At 38.2% G+C, this 23,531-nt stretch overlaps 1 protein-coding gene and 1 long non-coding RNA gene across 30 annotated transcripts in view; one reads left to right on the plus strand and one right to left on the minus strand.

The window, feature by feature from the left end:
• The window catches only part of PIKFYVE (phosphoinositide kinase, FYVE-type zinc finger containing), an 81,638-nt gene that overhangs the window by 40,846 nt on the left and 17,261 nt on the right, over window positions 1–23,531 (minus strand). For 16 of the 29 annotated variants that reach the window (XR_015142940.1, XM_086342943.1, XM_086342974.1 and 13 more), the window contains 9 exons: window positions 16,168–16,306; window positions 14,746–14,903; window positions 11,897–12,008; window positions 10,803–10,950; window positions 10,088–10,255; window positions 5,003–5,062; window positions 3,280–3,409; window positions 2,501–2,681; window positions 1,730–1,804 (listed from right to left, as the gene is read on the minus strand). Coding sequence is in view for 27 of the 29 variants with exons in the window: in XM_086342943.1 (XP_086199069.1) it covers window positions 1,730–1,804; window positions 2,501–2,681; window positions 3,280–3,409; window positions 5,003–5,062; window positions 10,088–10,255; window positions 10,803–10,950; window positions 11,897–12,008; window positions 14,746–14,903; window positions 16,168–16,306 (1,171 nt within the window). In the remaining 2 variants the exon portion in view is untranslated. Of the gene's footprint in view, window positions 1–1,729; window positions 1,805–2,500; window positions 2,682–3,279; window positions 3,410–5,002; window positions 5,063–10,087; window positions 10,256–10,802; window positions 10,951–11,896; window positions 12,009–14,745; window positions 14,904–15,939; window positions 16,307–23,531 lie in introns of those variants that run through there. The other 13 variants (XM_086343095.1, XM_086343076.1, XM_086343062.1 and 10 more) reach the window with 5 other exon arrangements.
• Window positions 2,665–23,514, plus strand: LOC147377937 (uncharacterized). The gene is made up of 2 exons (XR_015142957.1): window positions 2,665–2,796; window positions 20,992–23,514. It is a non-coding gene; the product is annotated as an uncharacterized LOC147377937 (long non-coding RNA).

Consider the following 23,531-nt stretch of genomic DNA (forward strand, 5'->3'; position numbering starts at 1 on the left):
CCCAGAGTGACTCCATTAAAAAGTCCCACCCAAATGCAAATTGGTGCAGCCACTATGGAAAGCAGTACGGAGTTTCCTTAAAAAAATAAAAACAGAGCTACCATATCATCCTGCAATTGCACTCCTGGGCAGACGTCCAGAGAGAAACTCCAATTTGAAAAAAATACACACACCCCAATGCTCACAGAAGCACTATTTACAACAGCCAAGACACAGAAGCCACCTAAATGTCCATCCACAGATGAATGGATAAAGATGTAGTAAATACACACACACACACACACACACACACACACACACAGGAATACTACTGCTGCTGCTGCTGCTAAGTCGCTTCAGTCATGTCCAACTCTGTGCAATCCCATAGACGGCAGCCCACCAGGCTCCACCGTCCCTGGGATTCTCCAGGCAAGAACACTGGAGTGGGTTGCCATTTCCTTCTCCAATGCATGAAGGTGAAAAGTGAAAGTGAAGTCGCTCAGTCGTGTCCAACTCTTCGAAACCCCATGGACTGCAGCCTACCAGGCTCCTCCATCCATGGGATTTTCCAGGCAAGAGTACTGGAGTGGGGTGCCAACAGGAATACGGAATACTACTCCGCCATAAAAAAGAATGAAATCATGACATTTATAGCAATAAGGATGGAGATTATCATACTAAGCAAGTAAAAGACAAGTATCTTGATTTCACTTATATGTGGGATCTAAAATATGATAAAAATGAGCTTCTTTAAAACAGAAACAGATTCACAGGCACAGAAAACAAACTTATGGTTAGTTACCACAGAGGAAAGTGCAGTGTCGGGGGCAGAGATAAATTAGGAGTTTGGAAATGGCAGCCACTGTGTATAAAACAGATAAACAACAAGATCCTACAGTATTGCACAGGGAACTATATTCAATATCTTGTAATAAACTTAATGGAAAATGTGAAAAAGAATATGTATATATGCATATACCTATAACTGAATCACTTTGCTGTATACCAGAAACACAACACTATTAATTAACTACACTTCATTAAAATAAAATTTCATTTAATTAAAAAGTAGTCCCACCCTTCCTCTACCCACCCCCCCATTCTCACTCCCCTAAAACTACTAAATGAGAATTTCTAAGGTTTGAGCTTAGGAATCTACATTTTTAAAAAGGTCCTGATACACATTACATTTGCTAACCAGCAGCCTTCAGAATAAAGTGAGAGACAAAGCCCTCATCTGCTTCCTCCAGCCTCATTTCCTGCCAGTTCCTATCTGGCTCCTTAGGATCTCAGACTTTCCTTAGTACAAGGGGTTATTTACCCTTCTCTCTGTGCTGGTGCTAGAAAGAGGCCTCACAGCTGAAGGTACAGAGAAAGATACAGAATTCCAGTCATAATTCTGTGTTCAGCCCTATGAGGAAGAACAGTTTTAAAATGGTAGGCCTCTGGAAGAATTCTGGTCTGTTAGGAAATCTTTTATCCCTGAGATGTGGTACGGTCAAGGGAGAAATGACACCAGCATCCTCTCAGCCTGTTGACTGGGAAGCCTTCTTCCGTCTGATGAGTTCTCACTGTCCAAGTCCCTGTCATCATCAGCTCTGGGAGACTCTCCCTGAACCCCCAAATTTTACTGCTAGTCACTCCTCCCTGTCCAATCTCCTTTTCCTCCATGGTGAGGGCATCCTCAGCTTGTTGGCTTGGCACACAGTCATAGTTTGCTGAACTTCAATGTTGAACTGAATCACATTACCTTTTTATGTGCAATATTCTTGGTGCAAACAAATCCATTGACAACCACAGAATCAAATTTCTTTCCACCTGGGATCTAAGAAAATAATACAATTCAATATACATCTTTAGAATGCAGTCAAATGAATTCTCTAAGTATTTATTTCCACTTTTTATTTTCACTATTATGTAACCAAATAAGAACAAAAAGTTCTAGGATGCATTTCTTCCTTTCAACCAATAATTAATGGCACCTTCCTACAATCATCAACTCTCTAACATACTACTTGGTACTCTAAAATACCCATTTGACCAAACAAATTAATGCCAGATGTCAATTAAAACCAGTATTAAACACCATAGGCAAAAATTATAGGCAAAACTCCACTACTCTCTAAATAAAACAATTACCCACTGCTTTTCCTCAGAACAGTAACAGCCATGACTACTCTCTAAATAAAACAATTAGCCACTGCTTTTCCTCAGAATAGTAACAGCCGTGTGTGAAAAGAGGCCTTCTTATAGATGACACATCAAGAAGAGGAAGTAGGAAAGTTCGGGTTTCCTACTCATTGCAAGCCCAACTTAGCCCCACCCCGACTCATCTCTCACTTCCTAAGAGTGGCTTTTATGACCTTTAAGTGCACTGCTACCAAATAGGACAGAAAAACTTCCCTCTCCTCACCGAGCATCCTTCCTGGTAACGACCCTTTCAGATTACCATTAAGAGACAAATTACTAGTGGGCCCATCTCATGAATGCCGAACAGGAGAAAAACATTGGCAGAGCTCACTTTTTTGATGTGGACAAACTGGCGGATATCCATGTCATCATCCCGGTTCTTGACGTCAGGTCGGACTGTCTGAACAACCTGGCAGACCAGGGATACGATGATGTCCCTCCAAGACGTTGACAATGACTCACTATGGAGCAACTGTTGGAGCAGCGCCATCATGTGGTTATGATTAGCTGAACTACAAAAATGTTACAGGAGAGACAAGTTTGCACAGTTAATACTGCCAGAGACAACAGCTCTGAAGATGCAACACAGTCTACAAAGAAATCAGCACATGACTTAATGGCTTACAGGTAAGATCTTCTTGGTCATTTTATTCTTTCAGCATATCTGCACCTTAATGCTTTTGCATATAAAGAAAATCTGTGAATATCTTCAATTAAGATAACCCATTTAAGGGAGGTTCAAGAGGGAAGAGATATATGCATACTTGTAGCTGACTCATGATGTTGTACAGCAGAAACTAACACAACACTGTAAAGCAATTATCCTCCAATTAAAAAATTGAAAAATAAATAAAACAAAAAGTCTATGGGTTTGATAAAAAAAAATAAATGCCCTATTTAATTCAATTAAATTTTAACACATAAAAAACAACGGGGATAGACAAGCACAACTAGGATGCTCTGCTTTATTAGAAGTTTCACCAGAACAGGCTTCATTTCCTTAGTAATGTTAGCATGTTTGACTTTATAAGGAAGAACTATACAAATGCCTATCAAGTCACTTAAGGTTAGAAAAATGGCGAATTAAAATGAATAAGCTCACTGCCTTACAGCAACCTCTCCATAGCTTGTTTCTCTCCATTCTCCTCCCTCAGCAGCTCCAGGTTGTTATGATGCCAGCCCAAAGGTGTGAAAGGCAGTTCTTTGGATTTTTCCTCAACTCGACGGTTAAATAAGGATTCTAAGTGTAAAATAAGAAATTATATTCATGGTCAAGTTTTATACCATCTACTCAGAGATTTAGAAATCACCAACTTGTCTTTTTAAAATTTTTAAGTTAGCCAATTCAAATTATTGATGTAAAAAAAGCAAGGACATGTTTAAATTCATAGATAAAAAAATTAAGTCTGAGTTAGATCGTCAACATTCTCAACAGCCAAAATCAGAGACAGAAGTGTTAAGAGTAAATTTACATAAGCAACCAGGGCTCTCAAAAAAGTAACTATAAATATGGCTTTTGAAAAGCAAATGAAATGAGATTTGTTTACAGTCTTTTTATTTATTTGGGGATATTAAAAAAGAGAGGTGGTTAATTTTCCCTATAAAATCACAAACTGAACACTGCATTCAACAGATATCAGAATGCAAGGAGAACTTGTGATAGTGTGGGTGCTGAGAAAAGCTCAGCTTTGATTCGTCTGAACCAGGATATGACAGTCTAGAAAGTCTACTCATACAATCCTTTCAGTGTTTCTTTTTCAACACTAGAACAAAAAAGGCTTTCTTCTTAATTGGCAAAACTTTTACAAGTCAGACCAAAAAATTAACTGTGAAGAAATCAAAACATGGTAAATAGTAATTTATATAAAATTTTGTAAATGATCAAAACAAAAAAAAATAGGTAATACTAAATGCTTTGCAAAAAAGATGCTCACTAAATAACTTTTGAAACTGTGATTGAATAAATGGAAAGAAAAGAGGTAAAAATTCTCTAGTCTTTTGCCTCTTAAACTGAACAAATGACAAAAAACCTTCAACTAAACAGTCCAGCAGCCTCCAGATAAAGGCAGTGTCCATGACAAGTGAGGTACAAGAACAGCACATTTCAATTATGTAAAACCCTTGGTCTATAAACATCTGGTTGAACCAGACGCTTGAAGGTGAATTTAGAAACACTAAGTTGTGACACTATCTGTCAGCAGCTGCCCTTGTACCAGCTCGCCCTCTTTTATGTGAAACCCTCCCATTATCTGAGGCCTAAGCTGTAGCGTGTTATGGACCAAATAAGTGTGTCTTCACTCCACAGCAAGCTAAGTAGGGATGGGGTTAGGAAAAGTTCGTATTCTTCTGTACTTCCTTTCATCCCCATGGAAATGATAGGCAGAATTAGTTCTTTATTTCCTTCAGTCCACTTGTTGTCCAAATCCAGAGAGCAAGCAGCATCCTCAATTAGATGTGATCTGCCTGTGGCTTTTTGATAAGCTTGACAATCACTTGATGATATGTCTATCAATACTTAATACTATATTCGTGATACAAAAAAGCATATTCGTGATATAGAAAAGCCTTTAAATGAATAAAATTCAAAATCTAGGTAAAGACTTTTAAACAATTATTTTTCAGATCAGAGACCTCTCAAACTAAGTCCAAGTTTATATTTTTGGTTCTCAGCAGTTTCAAGGCTACTACCCATATTGAAAAACTGTGTTCCTATGGTACTAAAACAATATAATGCATTGTCAGTACTCACTCAGTGCCAATCAGTATCCTGGGCCCACAGTATATCTCCATGAACAAGAAACATCATCCCATGTATAGCTTTTGATAAAATTACCTTTGATGAAGGCGTCACTTATTGATAGCTGTTGTCCTCCATTGTCAGAAATCAAATACTCTGCATGCCAGGGAGAGAACAGAGAGAGGAGGAAGGAAAGGACAGGCCCATGACTGTAACAGGCTAGCATAATTATACAGAAAACACACCCACACACAAAGTATTACTCACACTAAACCCATCACAGCCAAGTCACGGAAACTTTAGGCTAAAATATCGATTTATAACTTATTCTGCACACTTCATACTAAACTTGATATACTTAATAACTCAACAGAGCCATGAGACAGCAATGACAGATAATCTTTTTAACAGACCATTTTTCCCTTATCAAATCTGAACTGCTTTATGAAAACTGAGGTCTGTCACAGATTTGCATGACAAGCCTAAAAAGTTACACTCTTTTTCTCATCCATAGACATATTATGTAACAAATAATGAGTTCAGATAAAGAACACACTGCATAAAGAAAACATAAGGTGGGGTTTTTTGAATTTCAAAATATAAGCTATAAAACAAATTAATACAAAAATGATAATGGAAGAGAATTAAGATATAACTTATCAGGATTATATTAGTTTTTAATTTGAGTTTTAATGTTTCAAAAATTCTAACCGAACACTTCCAAATAGTTGCTAAAAGATAACTTCTGAACACACTCTGAATGTGTTCTTTCAAAACTTTTAGAATATTAAATATTACAAGTGAAACTTATTCTTTACTTTCGCATGACCTTTCCTCTAGGTCTGTGACCAAGCACAGCTCAAATGAGGTTCTTTCTACCGTGCAAATTTAACCACAATGCATTTTAAGTCTTTTAAGGTAAAGGTGATCCACAAAATTCTTTTCAAGTAGATCTCATTTATAAACAAAAGGGCTTCAAAAGCCAATACACTCATCCTTCAAAACAAAAAAGCAGAGAGAAAAAAGTTTAGCAAGTTCAAATGTGCCATGCCAAATACAATATAATCAAGTACGTGGACCAGTGAAAACAGATATTATACTTTATTTCTACACCTCCCTCACAGAAATTAATAATGCCAATGCCTGTTTATCCAACTAATATACAGAGGCTTTAGAAGCTTTACTCTTCAGTCTAAAGGATATATATGTACATATATATATATAAAATTTCAGAAGCAATGGATTTTCCCCATTTTATTATGAAAAAACTTTAAACATACAGGAAACCCTATATATCCTCCACCGAGACTGAACAATTGTTAATGACTTGCCATATCTGATTTCTCTGTGCACTGTTTTCCCAGACCATTTGAAGTTACACGTATCATGACATTTTACCACTAATACTTCAGCATGCATCTCTTAAAAAATAAGAGCATTCTTCTCTAGAGCCACAATATTTACACACTTAAGAAAACTGACAATTTCTTAATATCATCATATTAGTCCATATTCAGGTTTATCTGTTTCCAAAATGCTTTAATAAAATTTTTCCCCTCAAACCTGGATCCATTAAGGTTCATACATTACATTCTCTTCATTTTCTCTTAATCTAAAGTAGACCTTCTACCTTTTTCTTTCTCCTGATATTGAATTTTGAAAGAACTCAGGCCAAATGTCACATTCTGGATTAGATGGATTGTCTCCTCACGGTGCTGTTTAACTTGCTCTTATATCCCCATGTTTCCCTATAAAATGTGGAGTTAGGTCTAGGGGTTTGAGGAAGTCATGCTTTTCATTTTCTTTTATAGGTACTACCTGCTAACTTTCTAAGAACAGTTCAGAATCCTGCTTCCAACACATAATAAAATATATTTTAACTGCATTACTCTCCATAACAAATAGTGAGAAATTAATCAAACCAGAAGGTCACACTGACTCAGTTTTACAAGTTTCTGAAAATGAGTTAGCTTATGTAATACAAAAAAACATGAGCATCTTTTTAAGCATAGATACTTAAACAAATGTTAAAAATTTGTATTTCCTCTGTGTTAAAAGCTAGAGAATGATCCCTAAGAAAAGATTTAACAATTTTAGTAACCATTATTTTTAATGGAAAGATAAGAATCACCCATTCTCATTTGTATTTAAGAGAAATGAACACCAGACACAGGAGAAATCTACTATTCTTCATTTTCTGAATTAGATCATTCTGATGACTTTATTTTCTGGTAACCAGTGTTTCTCTTAATTACAATGTAGAAAAAAACAATTTATTATGTCTCAACTTCACAAAATAGAAAAAAAAAATTCTTGTTATTATGCTAAAAGCTAACGAGAGAGAAGTGTGAAAGCCAGAAACATTTACTAAGGGGTAAAAGTCCTCAAATTACAGGCTCTCTGAAATCAATACTAAGAAAGAAGGTAATTATTCTGGTACGTGTGTGTATACACATATATGGGCTTCCCTGGTGGCTCAGACAGTAAAGAATCCACCTGCAATGCAGGATACCTGGGTTCAATCTGGAATGTTACTCAGCCATGAAAAAGGAATGCAATCTTGCTATTTGTGAAAACATAGGTTCACCTACAGAGTATTATGCTAGGTGTAATAAGTCAGAGAAATACAAATACTGTATGATTTCCCTTATATGTGGAGTCTAAAAACAAAACAAATGAATAAACAAAGCAGAAATAGAGTTATAGATACAGAGACCAAACAAGTGGTTGCCAGAGAGGAGGAGAGTGGAAGAAGGGAAGAAATAGGTGAGGGAGATGAAAGGGTACAAACTTACAGTTGCAAAATAACTAAGTCATGGGTATGAAATGTATCATGTGGGGAATATATTCAATAACTGTAGTATCTTTATATGGTGACATATTGTACTGAACTGGCAATCATTTCAAAATGTATAGAAAGACGGAATCACTGTTGATCAATTATACTTCAAAAACAAACTCAGAAAAAGAGATAAGATTGGTGGTTACTAGAGGGAGGGCGTGGGGGAAGGGGAACTGGATGAAGGCAGTGAAGAGGTACAAACTTTCAATACCAGGGACGTAATGTATAACACAATAATCAACACAAGTATATATCATATGTGAAAATTTTTAACAGTAAATTCTACGAGTTCTCACCATAAAGAAAAAATTTTTTTCTATTTCTTTAATCTTGTATCTATGTAAGATGATCGATGTTCACTAAACTTAGACTGTGATGAAGAACTGAAGTTACTCAGTCGTGTCTGACTCTTTGCGACCCCATGGACTGTTGCCTACAAGGCTCCTCTGTCCATGGAATTTTCCAGGCAAGAGTACTAGAGTGTGTTGCCATTTCCTTCTCCAGGGGATCTTCCAGAGCCAGGGATCAAGCTCGGGTTGCCCACATTGCAGGCAGACACTTTACCGTTTGAGCCATACTGTACATCTTAAGATTATATACTGCTTTTTGTCTATTATATCTCAATAAAACTAGAAGGGGGGAAAAATAACAACAACAACAATCAGGCACTCTCCATCTCCTCATTATCTTGGATTTCACTTCTTCTTAGCAGTGAGTGTTCTTTCTTATCTTGACAGAAGTTTTAAAAAAAAAAAAGCTTCAGTTAATATTATATCAACTTCCCCAAATAACTGACCTAACTTTTCTTTCTTTGCATCACAATTTTAAAAATCTTTTCCAAGATATCCTTGACATTCCCTGCAGTCTTCAGTATAGTCTAGACTTCTGCTCACCTGCCACTTTTTTGAAAGCACTGACTCCTCTTTTCAGACTGATCCTCATATGAAGGCTAACTCTCACAATTTTTGTAGAAAAAAAATTTTTTTAAAGGTTGAGGTCAGAAAATTGCCAGTGGAGTTGTGACAGTTTTTCCAACTGTCGGTGCTTCCCCTTTCATTTTCCTTAGAGATGCGATTTGAGGGTGCACTGTCAAAACGTCAACGGAGCCTTCTATTTCATTCTTCTCCTAAGATTATGAAGTTGGGTTTCCTAAAGCAAATGTTTAACTGCGCTCAGCAGCTCACTTTTTGCTATTATGAATTTCATGATGTCAGTTCACTTTCTTCATGATTTCAAAAGCTCCTTAACTTTCCAAGAGATGAAATCATCAAGTCAAAAATGTATTTTATAACTCTACTTGCAGCACAATGAAATTGCCACCAACTACATCCAGGGAATAGATACCTCTATCAAGATAGATCATGCCACCTCTGAACCACATCTGTCATTCATACGACAAAAATCCAAATCCTCCACATGACCACCATCTACAGTTAATTCTCACCCAAGTGCCCAGTCTGCTTCACTTTCCTACTCACCCAATGTTCACCACCATTTTTCCAATTTCTGCTTTGAGGATTCTGATAAAGATGTGTATCATACTCATGTTCAGTGCTAGTCAGGTCTCTCCTTTTCTTAAACCTAAACTGGCTTTTAATTATATCCAACAAAGTAAGCCTCATCATCTTTTTTTTTTTTTTTTTTAAAGCATTTCTTTTCTGCATCCTGCTATGGTCAATTTTACTAATGGCTTAACCTTATTTTTCCTTTTATACCAAATGTCCTTTGAATTAAGATTTTTGAGTCAGTAGACTAAAACCTCAAATAGAACAGCTAAAAGAATGATTTTTTTTTTTTGTATTAGAGAAGAAAACTTTTTTATAAATACAGCATGTACACAACAAGCATTTTACGTAATAAAGATGCTTTGGAATGTGTGAATGTTCTTCACCAGTCTAGTTCAAGCACCTGGAAAGGTTTAGTGAAACACTATGCTACTGGGTCACAGCATAAGTAAAGAGGCTTTAAAATATTAAATGAAAAAAGAGAAATGAATAGAGCAGAACATCCATGTTATAATGCAAAGAAATGCCACCTTGGCAGTTGCACATTATGCTAAGGGAAAAGCAGTCAGATGCTGTTCCCTTTAATGACTAAAGCTTTAAGCTGGGTGTGGTGATACTAAGGGAGGAAATAAGAAATGAAAGGAACTGGAACCAACCAAAAAGAAAAAAAACATGTGGAGAAGAGGTGTGGGAAAAATGAGAAAGGGTGGACCAAAACCCACAGCAAATCCCCTCAGCCACGGGGACAGAGGAAGCAAGGAGGACAGGCCGGATGAGATCCACGGCCCAACTCTCCAGCCTGTACTCAGATTCCAGGTGGTGACTCCCTCCTACCTTTTTGGTCAGCAGGGTGAGGGGGCACATGTGGGTACTTGGAGGGCTTCTTGATATGGAAGTTCACGTTGTCCAGCTCCACGTTCAGGCTGATGGAAGCGGCTGAGTCACTGTCCACTGTGGACTGGAAACTGCTGACTGATGTGCGCTTGCTAGGACTGGCAGAGTCTTTTAGTGTTGGGGAGGGGAAAGAAATACAGGGAGAGGAGGGGAGTAAAAACGGGTTTCATCAGGGTATTGGAGGAAAGGAGAAAAATGTTTTTTTTTTTTAATATACAAGCCCAATGTGCAATACCAAAATGGATACAGTATTTTCATGTATTGATACTTCTGTGTAGACTTAATAAAATTTGAACCAGTTAAATATAAAGTGAATTTTTTAAATAAATATATTGGAGGTTCTGCAGAGAGAAGGCCTGATATCATAGCGAAGAGGTGAGAAAGTTGTCTACTGCAATATTATTAGCTCGGAGTTATTTTTAAGCTGCTGCAAACTAAAGACTACAGCGAAATCTGAAAACACCAGTGATTTAATGAATTGGTTTCTTAAGAAAATACTGTATCTAGGACAATGATTGCTATCAGATGTTCTTTACGTTTAGTTGAAGCCATAAAACTTAATACTAGGACTGTTCCAACTAAATAAAAAAAATACTCTATCATACATACACATTAATGATTCATAAAAACTAAAACGTCAGAAAGTGAAACTCACTAGTCAAATTATCGTCACCTTCTTCAGCTATCTGCTCAGTGTCACTGTCATCAAACTTGATGTCTTTAAACCAGGATGGCTCAGAGTGTCCTTCCACAGAGTTCACCGAGTCACTGTCCGGAGAAGGGGTCTCGGAAAATTCTGTACTCTGAAAAAGTCAAGACAGAATCCAAGCAATTGACCCACAATGGCAACAATGTTGAGGCTGTCACACTACAAATAAATTCTAGCCTAATATTTGTATAAGGCTAACCACTGAATATATTAAATAAGCAAATAAGTAGGAACTTTAAGTTGTAAGCCAGCATTATAACTGGCAATTCCACTCTTACAACTATAGTATTCACGAATCAGCAGGCTAAAAGGCAGCATATTATGACCAAACATATTATACAGATTTTATAGTGTTTCATTTCTTTTATTCCTGAGAGTGAAGATGGCTTAGAATTTATCATAACCCTGTGCCAATTCTAGGACACAACTTGGAAAACTGTTAGATTTTCAGACATAACACCACCAGTCTTTGGGATCATCCATCTTTTCTACCCAATGATTTTCCAACTTTAGTTCACAAAGGTGTTACTGGATATTATTTTATCAAATTAATATAAACAAAAAGTTTATGTTAAAGTTTTTTAAAACTTCTGAGTACGTGATTTCCATGTTCCTAATCAAACTAAAGAAACAGAAAAGAAAAAGAATATTCACCATTTTATCAGTTATACAATTTAATACTGCTATGGAGTCAAAATCTATTGCAACAGTAACATTAAATTTCTTAATGATTTTATTACATATACTTCCTCTTATTCCTAAAAAAAACAGACATAATAAAATTAAAAACCACTAAGGGTAAATGACACTACAAAGTCAAGCTTAAGAAAAGCTGCACAAACGAAAAGTTTGGGATTTCAAAGGGTTTTTCATCACAACTACCAACCACGTAAAAATGTTAGAGCTTTCCTCAAATGGCAGGGACAACACACTAGCAAAGTGTATCACTGGGTAACTCAACGACTTTTTATTCCCAATGACGAGGAAGACTTGGTAACGAAGCTCTCTGTATTCTCGTTAGCCGTACCACTGAACACTACCTGCAGCGGCCTGTACAGCGCATACTCATCCCTGAAGAGCTGGTCGTGGTGACTGACACAATCCAGCCAACGTCCATCCACCATTGCCTGTCCAATTGCTATAGCCTGTGCCCTGAATCAAGACCAGAGAAAACAAAAACTTTTAAGAGAATAATTTTACAAGATGAGACACCAACTGAATTTATGTTCTATTCTAATCAGAGTTGGAACTTCAAACAGTCCTTGGATAGGTGAGGGATAAAACAAGAGAGATTTGAAGCTTACTTAAAAGATTTTCTCAAGTACCATAGTAAAGAAGAACCTACAGAGAAGGCAGTCCCAACAAGACCTAATTTCAATTACACAAACATCAACAAGTACTCAAGGCAAGCATCATTAGTTCAGTTCAGTCACTCAGTCATATCCAAGTCTTCGCAACCCCATGGACTGCAGCATGCCAGGCTTCCCTGTCCATCACCAACTCCCAGAGATTACTCTATTCATGTCCATAGAGTCAGTGATGCCATCCAACCATCTCATCTTCTGTTATCCCCTTCTCCTGCCGCCTTCAATCTTTCCCAGAATCAAGGTCTTTTTCAATGAGTCAGTTCTTCACATCAGGTAGCCAAAGTACTGGAGTTTCAGCTTCAGCATCAGTCTTTCCAATGAAAATTCAGGACTGATTTCCTTTAGGATGGACTGGTTGGATCCCCTTGCTGTCCAAGGGACTCTCAAGAGTCTTCTCCAACACCACAGTTTAAAACCATCAATTCTTTGGTGCTCAGCTTTCTTTGTAATTCAACTCTCACATCCACTGATCTTAGCTTTTTCAATGTTGAGTTCTAAGCCAGCTTTTTCACTCTCTTACACCTTCTTCAAGAGGCTCTTTAGCTCCTCTCTGCTTTATGCCATAAGGGTGGTGCCATCTGCATGTCTGAAGTTATTGATATTTCTCCCAGCAATCTTGATTCTAGCTTGTGCTTCATCCAGCCCGGCATTTCTCACAATGCACTCTGCATGTAAGTTAAATACGGTGACAATATACAGCCTTGACATACTCATTTCCTGATTTGGAACCAGTCTGTTGTTCCACATCCAGTTCTAACTGTGGCTTCTTGACCTGCATACAGAATTCTCAGGAGGCAGGTCAGGTGGTCTGGTATTCCCATCTCTAAGAATTTTCCACAGTTTGTTGTGACCTACACAGTCAAAAGCTTTGGTGTAGTAAACAAAGCAGAAGTAGATGTTTTTCTGGAACTCTCTTGCTTTTTCGATGATTCAGCGGATATTGGCAATTTGATCTCTGGTTCCTCTGCCTTTTCTAAATCCAGCTTGAACAGTTCATGTACTGTTGAAGCCTGGCTTGGAGAATTTTGAGCATTACTTTGCTAGCATGTGCTGCTGCTGCTGCTAAGTCACTTCAGTCGTGTCCGACTCTGTACGACCTCATAGACGGCAGCCCACCAGGCTTCCCCGTCCCTGGGATTCTCCAGGCAAGAATACTGGAGTGGGTTGCCATTTCTTTCTCCAATGCATGAAAGTGAAAGTGAAGTCGCTCAGTCATGTCTGACTCCTAGCGACCCCATGGACTGTAGCCTACCAGGCTCCTCCGTCCATGGGATTTTCCAGGCAAGAGTACTGGAGTGGGTTGCCATTGCCTTCTCATGAGATGAGTGCAATTGTGCAAGCATACCCCTGTACTTAGTAGAGGAGGATAAAAAAGACTGTTGAGAACAGTATGGCTCCTGTCCTCAAGGAGCTTACAGTCTTTGAGAAGACAATACCAAATATTATAGATGTAGGTATAAAATGTATACACACACACACACATATATATACATGAAATAGACACTAACACATTGGATTTATATGGCATTTTATAATTTATCAAAAAATTTAGTCCATATTATTTCATTTTCACAGCTTCTTCACAGGATCATATTTTCATATTTTTCTCACTGGAGCTGAGAAGTCAAGTCTCAAACAGACTGAATAACTTCACAGAGGGCATAAAGTTAAAAAAAGATACAATCCAAACTGGAAGCCAGAGCTTCACTGTTTACAGCTATTTCTTCTCTTCCACATACTTGTTTCTTCCTATGGGAGGAGGAGTAGCTACTCTAAACAAGCAGAAAAGCCAAGCGACACGCCACCCTGAAAGGCAACAGGACCTGTCTGGTGCTTTCACACAAATGATTTGTGAGGCCAGATAGCACACTCTAGGTGTGGCTAATGGACCCAGTTCTGAAGACAGGTTGAAAGTCCACATTAGGGAGCAGAAACAGGAGAATCCACTGTGGCCTTGCTGCTGCTGCTGCTAAGTTGCTTCAGTCGTGTCCGACTCTGTGCGACCCCATAGATGGCAGCCCACCAGGCTCCCCCGTCCCTGGGATTCTCCAGGCAAGAATACTGGAGTGGGTTGCCATTTCCTTCTCCAATGCATGAAAGTGAAAAGTGAAAAGTGAAAGTGAAGTCGCTCAGTCGTGTCCGACTCTTAGCGACCCCATGGACGGCAGCCCACCAGGCTCCTCCATCCATGGGATTTTCCAGGCAAGAGTACTGGAGTGGGGTGCCATTGCCTTCTCCGACTGCGGCCTTAGGTTCTAGCTATATTCCCCAATCCTGCTTAACTGCAGAACTGAGTTTTGGGAACTACTGCACATTTCTGCTTTTAATAAATAAGGTAAACTGTGACCCCCATTTGGCTCCTTGCATCTACTGATTACAACACAGAAGGGAGGAGGGTTGAGTAACTAACACCCCAAACACCAAATGCAGAAATCAAACAGCATCCTACTCACAAAGCAAGCTGTTTCCTTTATGACATGTCATTAAAAATAAATTCATAAATTTTTCTTAAGACCCATTACCTTGTAGCAATGTGTCCATTTCGGATTAACCAGTTGACTAACTCCTTTCCTACAATGCAGTTGGGGTGTGTTCTCAGCCAGTAGCGGTGATCCTGAAACTCCATTCCACTGCTGTGATGGCAGATTTTCTTCCATAGGTCTTTTAACTGAACACTGTCCTGAAATCACATTATAAGCAAGCAATTACTCCTGAGAAAGATACTATACACTTTCAGATTTCTTCCTGTGATTTTTATACTCATGAAAGGAAACTCAATTCAGATTTCTTTGTCAGAGCTAACTTACATGATTTAATAGAAATGACACATGCATGGAGAACAATTTGTACTCAGCTCATCTAATTCCAAACAACTTTTTCTCTTGGGGAAAAACTATCCCAAGTAATTTTTTTCAATATATTATCAGTCTCCTGATTATCTGAAAAGAAAATTTCACATTCCTCTTTGGAGACAGAACGAATAAGAAGGGAATAATCACGTTACTCTAAAGTAACTATTTCTGTAGGTTTCACTTCATCAGATTTTCACCTATACCCAACTTTCATCAGGGAATTACTCCCTGCTCAAGAACACTTCAACACTGCTCAGCATCTACAGGTTCTAATCTAAAACTGACAAAGACTGAATTCACCACCTTCCACCAAGTAGCCCCAAATAACTTTCCATTTTCATTGCCCACAGAATCAAACTTAACATCCCTCCAAACCTCTCCCAAATCATAAACTCTAATTCAGTCCATGGAAAATGCCAGGCTTATTCTCACCTCTATACCTTTCCCCACACTTTAAATAAGATTTTCTTCCTTCACTGCCCACCCAAATCCATTCAATCCTTCAAGATCCAGTGCAAGCCTTTCAGTTTAAAACCTTTCCCGACTTCTCCACTACTAGCGCTCTATTTTTTTTACTACTAAAGTATTACTTCTTTTACTATCACGGACCTGCTCATTGACCTCATTTTTACTTTCTGAATTATAAACCTGAGGAGTGAAACCATATCTTCCATTTCTTTGAGTCACTCTTATGATTGAACACAGTAGTTTACAGAGATAAATTCAATAAACTGATTACCACCTACTTAAACATATAATATTAAATGTCTAAAAAGTATTCCACATGTATGAGAAACATATCCCAAAGTTTAAGCAGCAATCTGGGATATAACTCAAAGTTAAGCTCTAGAATTACAGAGGTACCTGAATTCTGATCTTCATAGTGGTCAAGAAAATATTAATGCAGCATATGAGCATGGGCTGCTTGACCAATTTCAGGTGAGCCTAATAAAAACTTAAGCAAATTAGTTCCTCTAATTAATATGCTAACTGGCTATTTCAATTTCATTTGCCTTTAAAAAAAAAAATCAATGAGACGAAACATTCTTCATGCTCAAAACTTGCAACGGCTCAAAGATATTGGACTGGTACCAGAAGAATTTTTCGTTCATCCTCAGTGGTCTCTGTCCGAACATACGTTCGGTTAGCCTGGGGACTGACAGACGTCTCGTATGATGGTACCATTGGAGACGCAGATCGATCCAGTGACAGATTAGTAATGCTGGCTGATCTGGAAATTGAAAACAGAAAGTGAAAACACAGTTGTAAATTTTTCATCGACAGAGAGAATTACAGTGAAAGTTCATTTTTAAATAAATGCTTACTTGCCAATGTTAGGGGCACTTTTAAAAGTAGTTATGATGGTTATGTATGACACTATTACTGGGAAAGCTGGAAGAAGAGTATCCAGGAATTCTCTGCACTATTATTTCCAACTTCTATGTTAGCCTGTAATTATTTCAAGTTAAGTTTAAAAGGAAGTCATTATGAGAGGACTGTAAGAAAAAATTATATTTGTAGTGCATATAGCAGTAATATCCCAAACGAAATAGGTACAAACACTCCTTAAAATGATGAAAATTAGGGTGTTTTCTTTTTGAACTGATGAATATAAAGCATCAGTCCAAATGTAGCTATCTCTGCATTCCTACACATACCAAAAGGAATACTGTAATTTGTCCCATCTTTTAAAACACTATCTTGACTTTGCATTCCTCTGCTGCATTCCCCTGTTTCAGTACAACAAAACCCATCTCCAATTCTTCTTTCACTCTCTCTAGAATCCTGAACAACCCACTGAAACTGCCTATACCAATATTTATTGTTCACAGTCAAGTTTTCACTCCTCATTTGACAGAGCAGCAGGATAACTCCCTCTTCTTTGAAATACTTTCTTCTCTTGGCTACTAAGACAACCTACTCTCCTGGCTTCCTCTGACCTTATCACTCATCTCTCCTTCCCAGTCTCCTTTTCTGGTTCCCCTTCAATTCCCCAATCTTGGTCCTTGGTCCTTACTTCCTCACTTTCCACACTTACTCTCTTGATGTTCTCAGACAGGTTCATAGTTTTAAATATGATTCACATGATAACACCACGCAAGTTTATGTCTCTGACTTGAATCCCTGTCCTGAACTCTAGATTTATACATCCAACTATTTGATATCTCAGTTGGATGTCTAGAGGTGTATCAAATTCAACATGTCTAAAACTAAACTTTTCCTCCTTGTCTTCTCCATATCAATAAATGGCAACTCTGTCTTTTCAACTGCTCAGGCAGGAACAAGCAAGAATGTCCTCTCTTAACATTTATTTTCAGAATCATACTGGGAGCATAAGCTAATGCAATAAGAAAATATAATAAAGGAATACAGAATGGGAAAAAAGAATTAAAACTTTCTCTCCTCACAGATGACCATCTATGTAAAAACCTGAAAAGATCAACCAAAAGACTCCCAAAATTATAACAAGGTTGCAAGATGCAATATTAATATACAGAAGTCAGTCACTTTCCTATACCAGCAATGAACAAATGAAATTAAAAATTAAAACACATTACCATTTACATCAGCATTCCCCAAAACGAAATACTCAAGTATAAATCTAAATATGTACAAGATCTGAAAGAAGAAAACTACAAAACTTTGATGAAAGATATCAAGGAACTAAGTATATGGAGAAAGTCATTGTTCATGGATAAGAAAACTCAATATTGTCATGATATTAGTACTTCTCAACCTGATCTATGGATTCAATCAATCTCAGTCAAAATGCTAGCAAGCTGTTCTGTGGATAATGAAAAACTGATTCTAAGGTTTATGTGTTGAGGCAAAAGGCCCAAAATAGCCAGCGTAATATGGAAGGAACAGAGGAGTGACACACCCAACTTAAAGACTTACCATAAAGCTACAGTAACAAAGACAATGTGGTATTAGTGAAAGACAGACAAACACCATCAGTGGAACAAAATACAGAGCCCAGAAACAGATCCACATGACACAGTCACTAATCTCTGATGAAGGAGCAAAGGCAGTTTAATGGAGCAAAAATAGTCTTTTCAAGAAATGGTGCTAGAACAACTGGACCTCCACATGCAAAAAAATATTAACCTAGACACAGACTTTTTAGACCTAGACCATTATAAAAAATTAACTCAAAATGAATCACAGATCTAAATGTAAAATGCAAAGCCAACTCCTGGAAAATAACATGGGAGAAAATCCAGATGGCCTTGGGTACTGAGATGACTTTTTAGATACAATACCAAAGCATCATCCATGAAAAAACTGATAGGCTAACTTCATTAAAATTAAAAATGATGAGCATAAATATGTCTTTTATGCTCTGCAAAAGACAACATCAAGAATTAGAAGACAAGCCACAGACTGGGAAAAAAACAACTGCAAAAAATTTCTTTGACAAAGGGCAGTTATCCAAAACATACAAAGAACTCCAAAAACTCAACAATAAGAAAACAACTCAGTTAAAAAGCAGGGCAAAGACCTAGACAGACACCTCACCAAAGAAAGTATACAGACAGCAAGGATGGGAGCATATGAAAACATGTTCAGCATCACATGTCATAAGGGAATCCCACATTAAAACAATGAGTCAGCATTATACACCTATCAGAATGGTTGAGATCCAGAATACAGATGACATCAACTACTGGCAAGGATAGGGAACAACACAACTCCCATTCATTGTTGGTACAGCTACTGTGGAAAGCAGTTTCTTACAAGACTAAACATACTCTTAACTGTAGGATCCAGTAATCACACTCCTTAGTATTTATCCAAATGAATGAAAAATATATCCCCACTAAAACTTGCATATACATGTTTATAGAAACCTTATTCATCGTTGCCAAAACATGGACACAACCAAGATGTCCTTCAGTAGGTGAGTGGATAAATAAACTGCTGTAGTTCCAAACAATGGACTATTCTCCAATGCTAAAAAGAAATGAGCTATCAAGCCAAGAAAAACCACGGAAGAAACTAAAATGCATATTGCCAAGTGAAAGAAATCAATCTGGAAAGGCTATATACTGTATGATTCCAACTATGTAACATTCTGGAAAAGGCAAAACGATGAAGACAATAAAAAGGTGTGTGGCTGCCATGGGTTGGGCCTGAGTAAGGGATCAGTAAGTAGAGCAAATAGGATTTTTTAAAACACTGAAACTATTCTGATCTCTACTTTAGTGGTGAATATATTTCATTACGTATTTGTTCAAACCCATAGAATATACAACACCAAAAACAAACTACAGACTTGAGTAAAACTGAGGTTATTGTAGGTTCATCAACTTTAACAACATATCACTCTAGTGTGGGATGTTTATTTATAATGCGAGACATTGTGGGGAGGGGCTATATGGGAACTCTCTGCAAGTTCCAATCAATTCTGCTGTGAACCTACATTGCTCCACAAAATGAAGTTTATAAGCTTTTTTTTAAGTAAAAGATGATGATATCTGCAACTTACTCTCAAACAGTCCAGAAAAAAAAAAAAGTAAATGGGCAAAATGTAAATTAGTGAATCTTAATGAAGAATATATGAAAACTTATTCCACTCTATTTCTTGCAACTCTTTTGCAAGTATAAAATTTTCTCAAAATAAATAAAAAATGAAGCTCTACAACAGCTTCCCACTCACTGATTAAATGCCAAATCCTTACAATGAACAGAAACAGGTTTTACTCCTGGTACACAGGGCTCCCAGTTACTCCCTGCCAGGCATGTTTCCTCTGGGGAACTTAGCTGTTCCCTCTCTGCTTGGTAAACTGCTCTATAAAATGTCCGCATGGTTTACTCCCCCACATCCTCAAGTCTTTGCTCAGACATCACCCTCTCTGTGAGGTCTTCACTGAGCACACTCTTTAAAATTCCATCCTCCTCCCCATTCCTTACGCTTTTGTGTGCTTTAAACTTTTGATTCACTGCTGCTGCTGCTGCTAAGTCTCATCAGTCGTCAGTCGTGTCCAACTCTGTGTGACCCCAGAGACAGCAGCCCACCATGCTCCTCCATCCCTGGGATTCTCCGGGCAAGAATACTGGAGTGGGTTGCTATTTCCTTCTCCAGTGCATGAAAGTCAAAAGTGAAAGTGAAGTCGCTCAGTCCTGTCTGACCCTTCGAGACCCCATGGACTGTAACCAACCAGGCTCCTCCGTCCATGGGATTCTCCAGGCAAGAGTACTGGAGTGGGGTGCCATTGCCCCCTCCCAACATAAACCTGTTCCTGCATTATTCCATATTTACAGACTTCAACCTTACCCCAGCCCAGGTATCTCATAAACTTAAGCTCCCAGACATTAATGAAGTGTATAAAGCTAACTGAGGACAGTACCCTGTACAGAGTAGGCACTCTGATTTGGATGAAGCGATGCAAACTCATTCTTACTAGAAAGACAACTAGAATCACATTAGCAAATGAGGTGCACCTCACGAGGGACAGCACATTAATAACTGTATTTACTGCTGTACTACAAATACCTAATTTGCAGGCACTTATTAAGCACTTGCTGAAAGAATAAACTGAATGTATGATAAACCATGGTGAGTCAGATGCCTATTCTTTTGGGTTTATAACAACTTACTCACCAATTAACTTCGTAATAACTGAAAGTGTTTTCAGGGGGAGGTGTGGATGTTAGTAAAATTCTAGCAGGTTGAAAAGGAAATGAGCAGTTACAGAACAATTATAAGCAACTATTTCAAGGAATTTGGCTAAGAAAATATATTGAGAATATAGAAAACTGTAGGCAAAACACAAAGGAAGGGGGTTTGTTTCTTTTTAATAGGTAAGACCTGAGTTTGTTTAAATGCAGATAGTAAGGAGTCAGCAGAGAGAAGTGGAATATAAGGAACATTAATAGTGTGACTAATAAGAATGATCTCTGTTCGTTTCCAAGGCAAACGATTCAATATCACGATAATCCAACTCTACGCCCCGACCAGTAACGCTGAAGAAGCACAAGTTGAACGGTTCTATGAAGACCTACAAGACCTCGTAGAACTAACACCCAAAAAAGATGTCCTTTTCATTATAGGGGACTGGAATGCAAAAGTAGGAAGTCAACAAACACCTGGGGTAACAGGAAAATTTGGCCTTGGTGTACGGAATGAAGCAGCGCAAAGGCTAATAAGAGTTTTGCCATTGTCTACACCTGGACATCACCAGATGGTCAACACCAAAATCAGATTAATTATATTCTTTGCAGCCAAAGATGGAGAAGCTCTATACAGTCAGCAAAAACAAGACTGGAAGGTAACTGTGGCTCAGATTATGAACTCCTTATTGCCAAATTCAGACTGAAACTGAAAAAAGTGGGGAAAACCACTAGACCATTCAGGTATGACCTAAATCAAATCCCTTATGATTATACAGTGGAAGTGAGAAATAGATTTAAGGGACTAGATCTGATAGAGTGCCTGATGAACTATGGACGGAGGTTCATGACATTGTACAGGAGACAGGGATCAAGACCATCCCCATGGAAAAGAAATGCAAAAAAGCAAAATGGCTGTCTGGGGAGGCCTTACAAATAGCTGTGAAAAGAAGAGAAGCGAAAAGCAAAGGAGAAAAGGAAAGATATAAGCATCTGAATGCAGAGTTCCAAAGAATAGCAAAGAGAGATAAGAAAGCCTTCCTCAGTGATCCATTCAAAGAAATAGAGGAAAACAACAGAATAGGAAAGACTAGGGATCTCTTCAAGAAAATCAGAGATACCAAGGGAACATTTAATGCAAAGAGGGGCTCAATAAAGGACAGAAATAATAGGGACCTAACAGAAGCAGAAGATATTAAGAGGTGGCAAGAGTATACAGAAGAACTGTACAAAAAAGATCTTCACGACCAAGATAATGACGATGGTGTGATCACTCACCTAGAGCCAGACATCCTGGAATATGAAGTTGGCCTTAGGAAACATCACTACGAACAAAGCTAGGGGAGGTGATGGAATTCCAGTTGAGCTATTTCAAATCCTGAAAGATGATGCTGTGAAAGTGCTGCACTCAATATGCCAGCACATTTGGAAAACTCAGCAGTGGCCACAGGACTGGAAAAGGTCAGTTTTCATTCCAATCCCAAAGAAAGGAAATGCCAAAGAATGTTCAAACTACCGCATAATTGCACTCATCTCACATGCTAGTAAAGTAATGCTTAAAATTCTCCAAGCCAGGCTTTAGCATTACATGAACCGTGAACTTCCAGATGTTCAAGCTAGATTGAGAAAAGGCAGAGGAACCAGAGATCAAATTGCCAACATCCTCTGGATCATGGAAAAAGCAAGAGAGTTCCAGAAAAACAGAAAGTGAAGAACAACTAAAGAGCCTCTTGATGAAAGTGAAAGAGGAGAATGAAAAAGTTGTCTTAAAGCTCAACAATCAGAAAACTAAGATCATGGCATCCGGTCCCATTATTTCATGACAAATAGATGGGGAAACAGTGGGTGACTTTATTTTTCTGGGCTCCAAAATCACTGCAGATGGTTATTGCAGCCATGAAATTAACAGACGCTTACTCCTTGGAAGAAAAGTTATGACCAACCTTGAAAGCATATTAAAAAGCAGAGACATTACTTTGTCAATATAGGTCCGTCTAGTCAAGGCTATGGTTTTTCCAGTAGTCATGTATGGATGTGAGAGTTGGACTATGAAGAAAGCTGAGCGCCAAAGAACTGATGCTTCTGAACTGTGGTGTTGGAGAAGACCCTTGAGAGTCCCTTGGTCTGCAAGGAGATCCAACCAGTCCATCTTAAAGGAGATCAGTCCTGGGTGTTCATTGGAAGGACTGATGTTGAAGTTGAAACTCCAATACTTGGGCCACGTGATGCGAAGAGCTGACTCATTGGAAAAGACCCTGATGCTGGGAAAGATGGAGAGCAGGAGGAGAAGGGGACGACAGAGGATGAGATGGTTGGATGGCATCACCGACTTGATGGACACGGGTTTGGGTGGACTCCGGGAGTTGGTGATGGACAGGGAGGCCCGGCATGCTGCAGTTCATGGGGTCGCAAAGAGTCGGACACGACTGAGCGACTGAACTAAACTGAATACAAAAGAATAAGGGATGACAAGCAGAATACAAATGGAGAAGCAAGGTGAAGAGGAAAGAATGAGCTCCAAATGTAATTGTTGGTAACTGATGCTAAGAGTTGGTGTCGTCCCCTTCTGTCATCTCCCCTTTTTGCTCTGTAGCTGAAAGTGAAGTCATCTGCTAATAAGTCAGAAGAAAGTAGGGTTGAAGACAGCAGAAAAGAGTAGAAAAGGGCCACTGTGAGAATGCAAGTGACAGCTGACTAGCTAAAAGGAAACAAAAGTTTAATTCGGCTTTTAGAGCTAAGAAAATGTACAAAAATCAATCCTGTCCATTTTATGTTTGTTCTTCTCAATACTGTATAAAAGAAAAAATAGACATAACAGGCACAGAACACAGTGTTTTCATTTG

The sequence above is a fragment of the Bos grunniens genome, chromosome 2, assembly GCF_055505025.1.
Source record: "Bos grunniens cultivar Pamir isolate PY7600 chromosome 2, Bosgru_T2T1.0, whole genome shotgun sequence".
In the NCBI taxonomy this organism is placed as follows: Eukaryota; Metazoa; Chordata; class Mammalia; order Artiodactyla; family Bovidae; genus Bos; species Bos grunniens.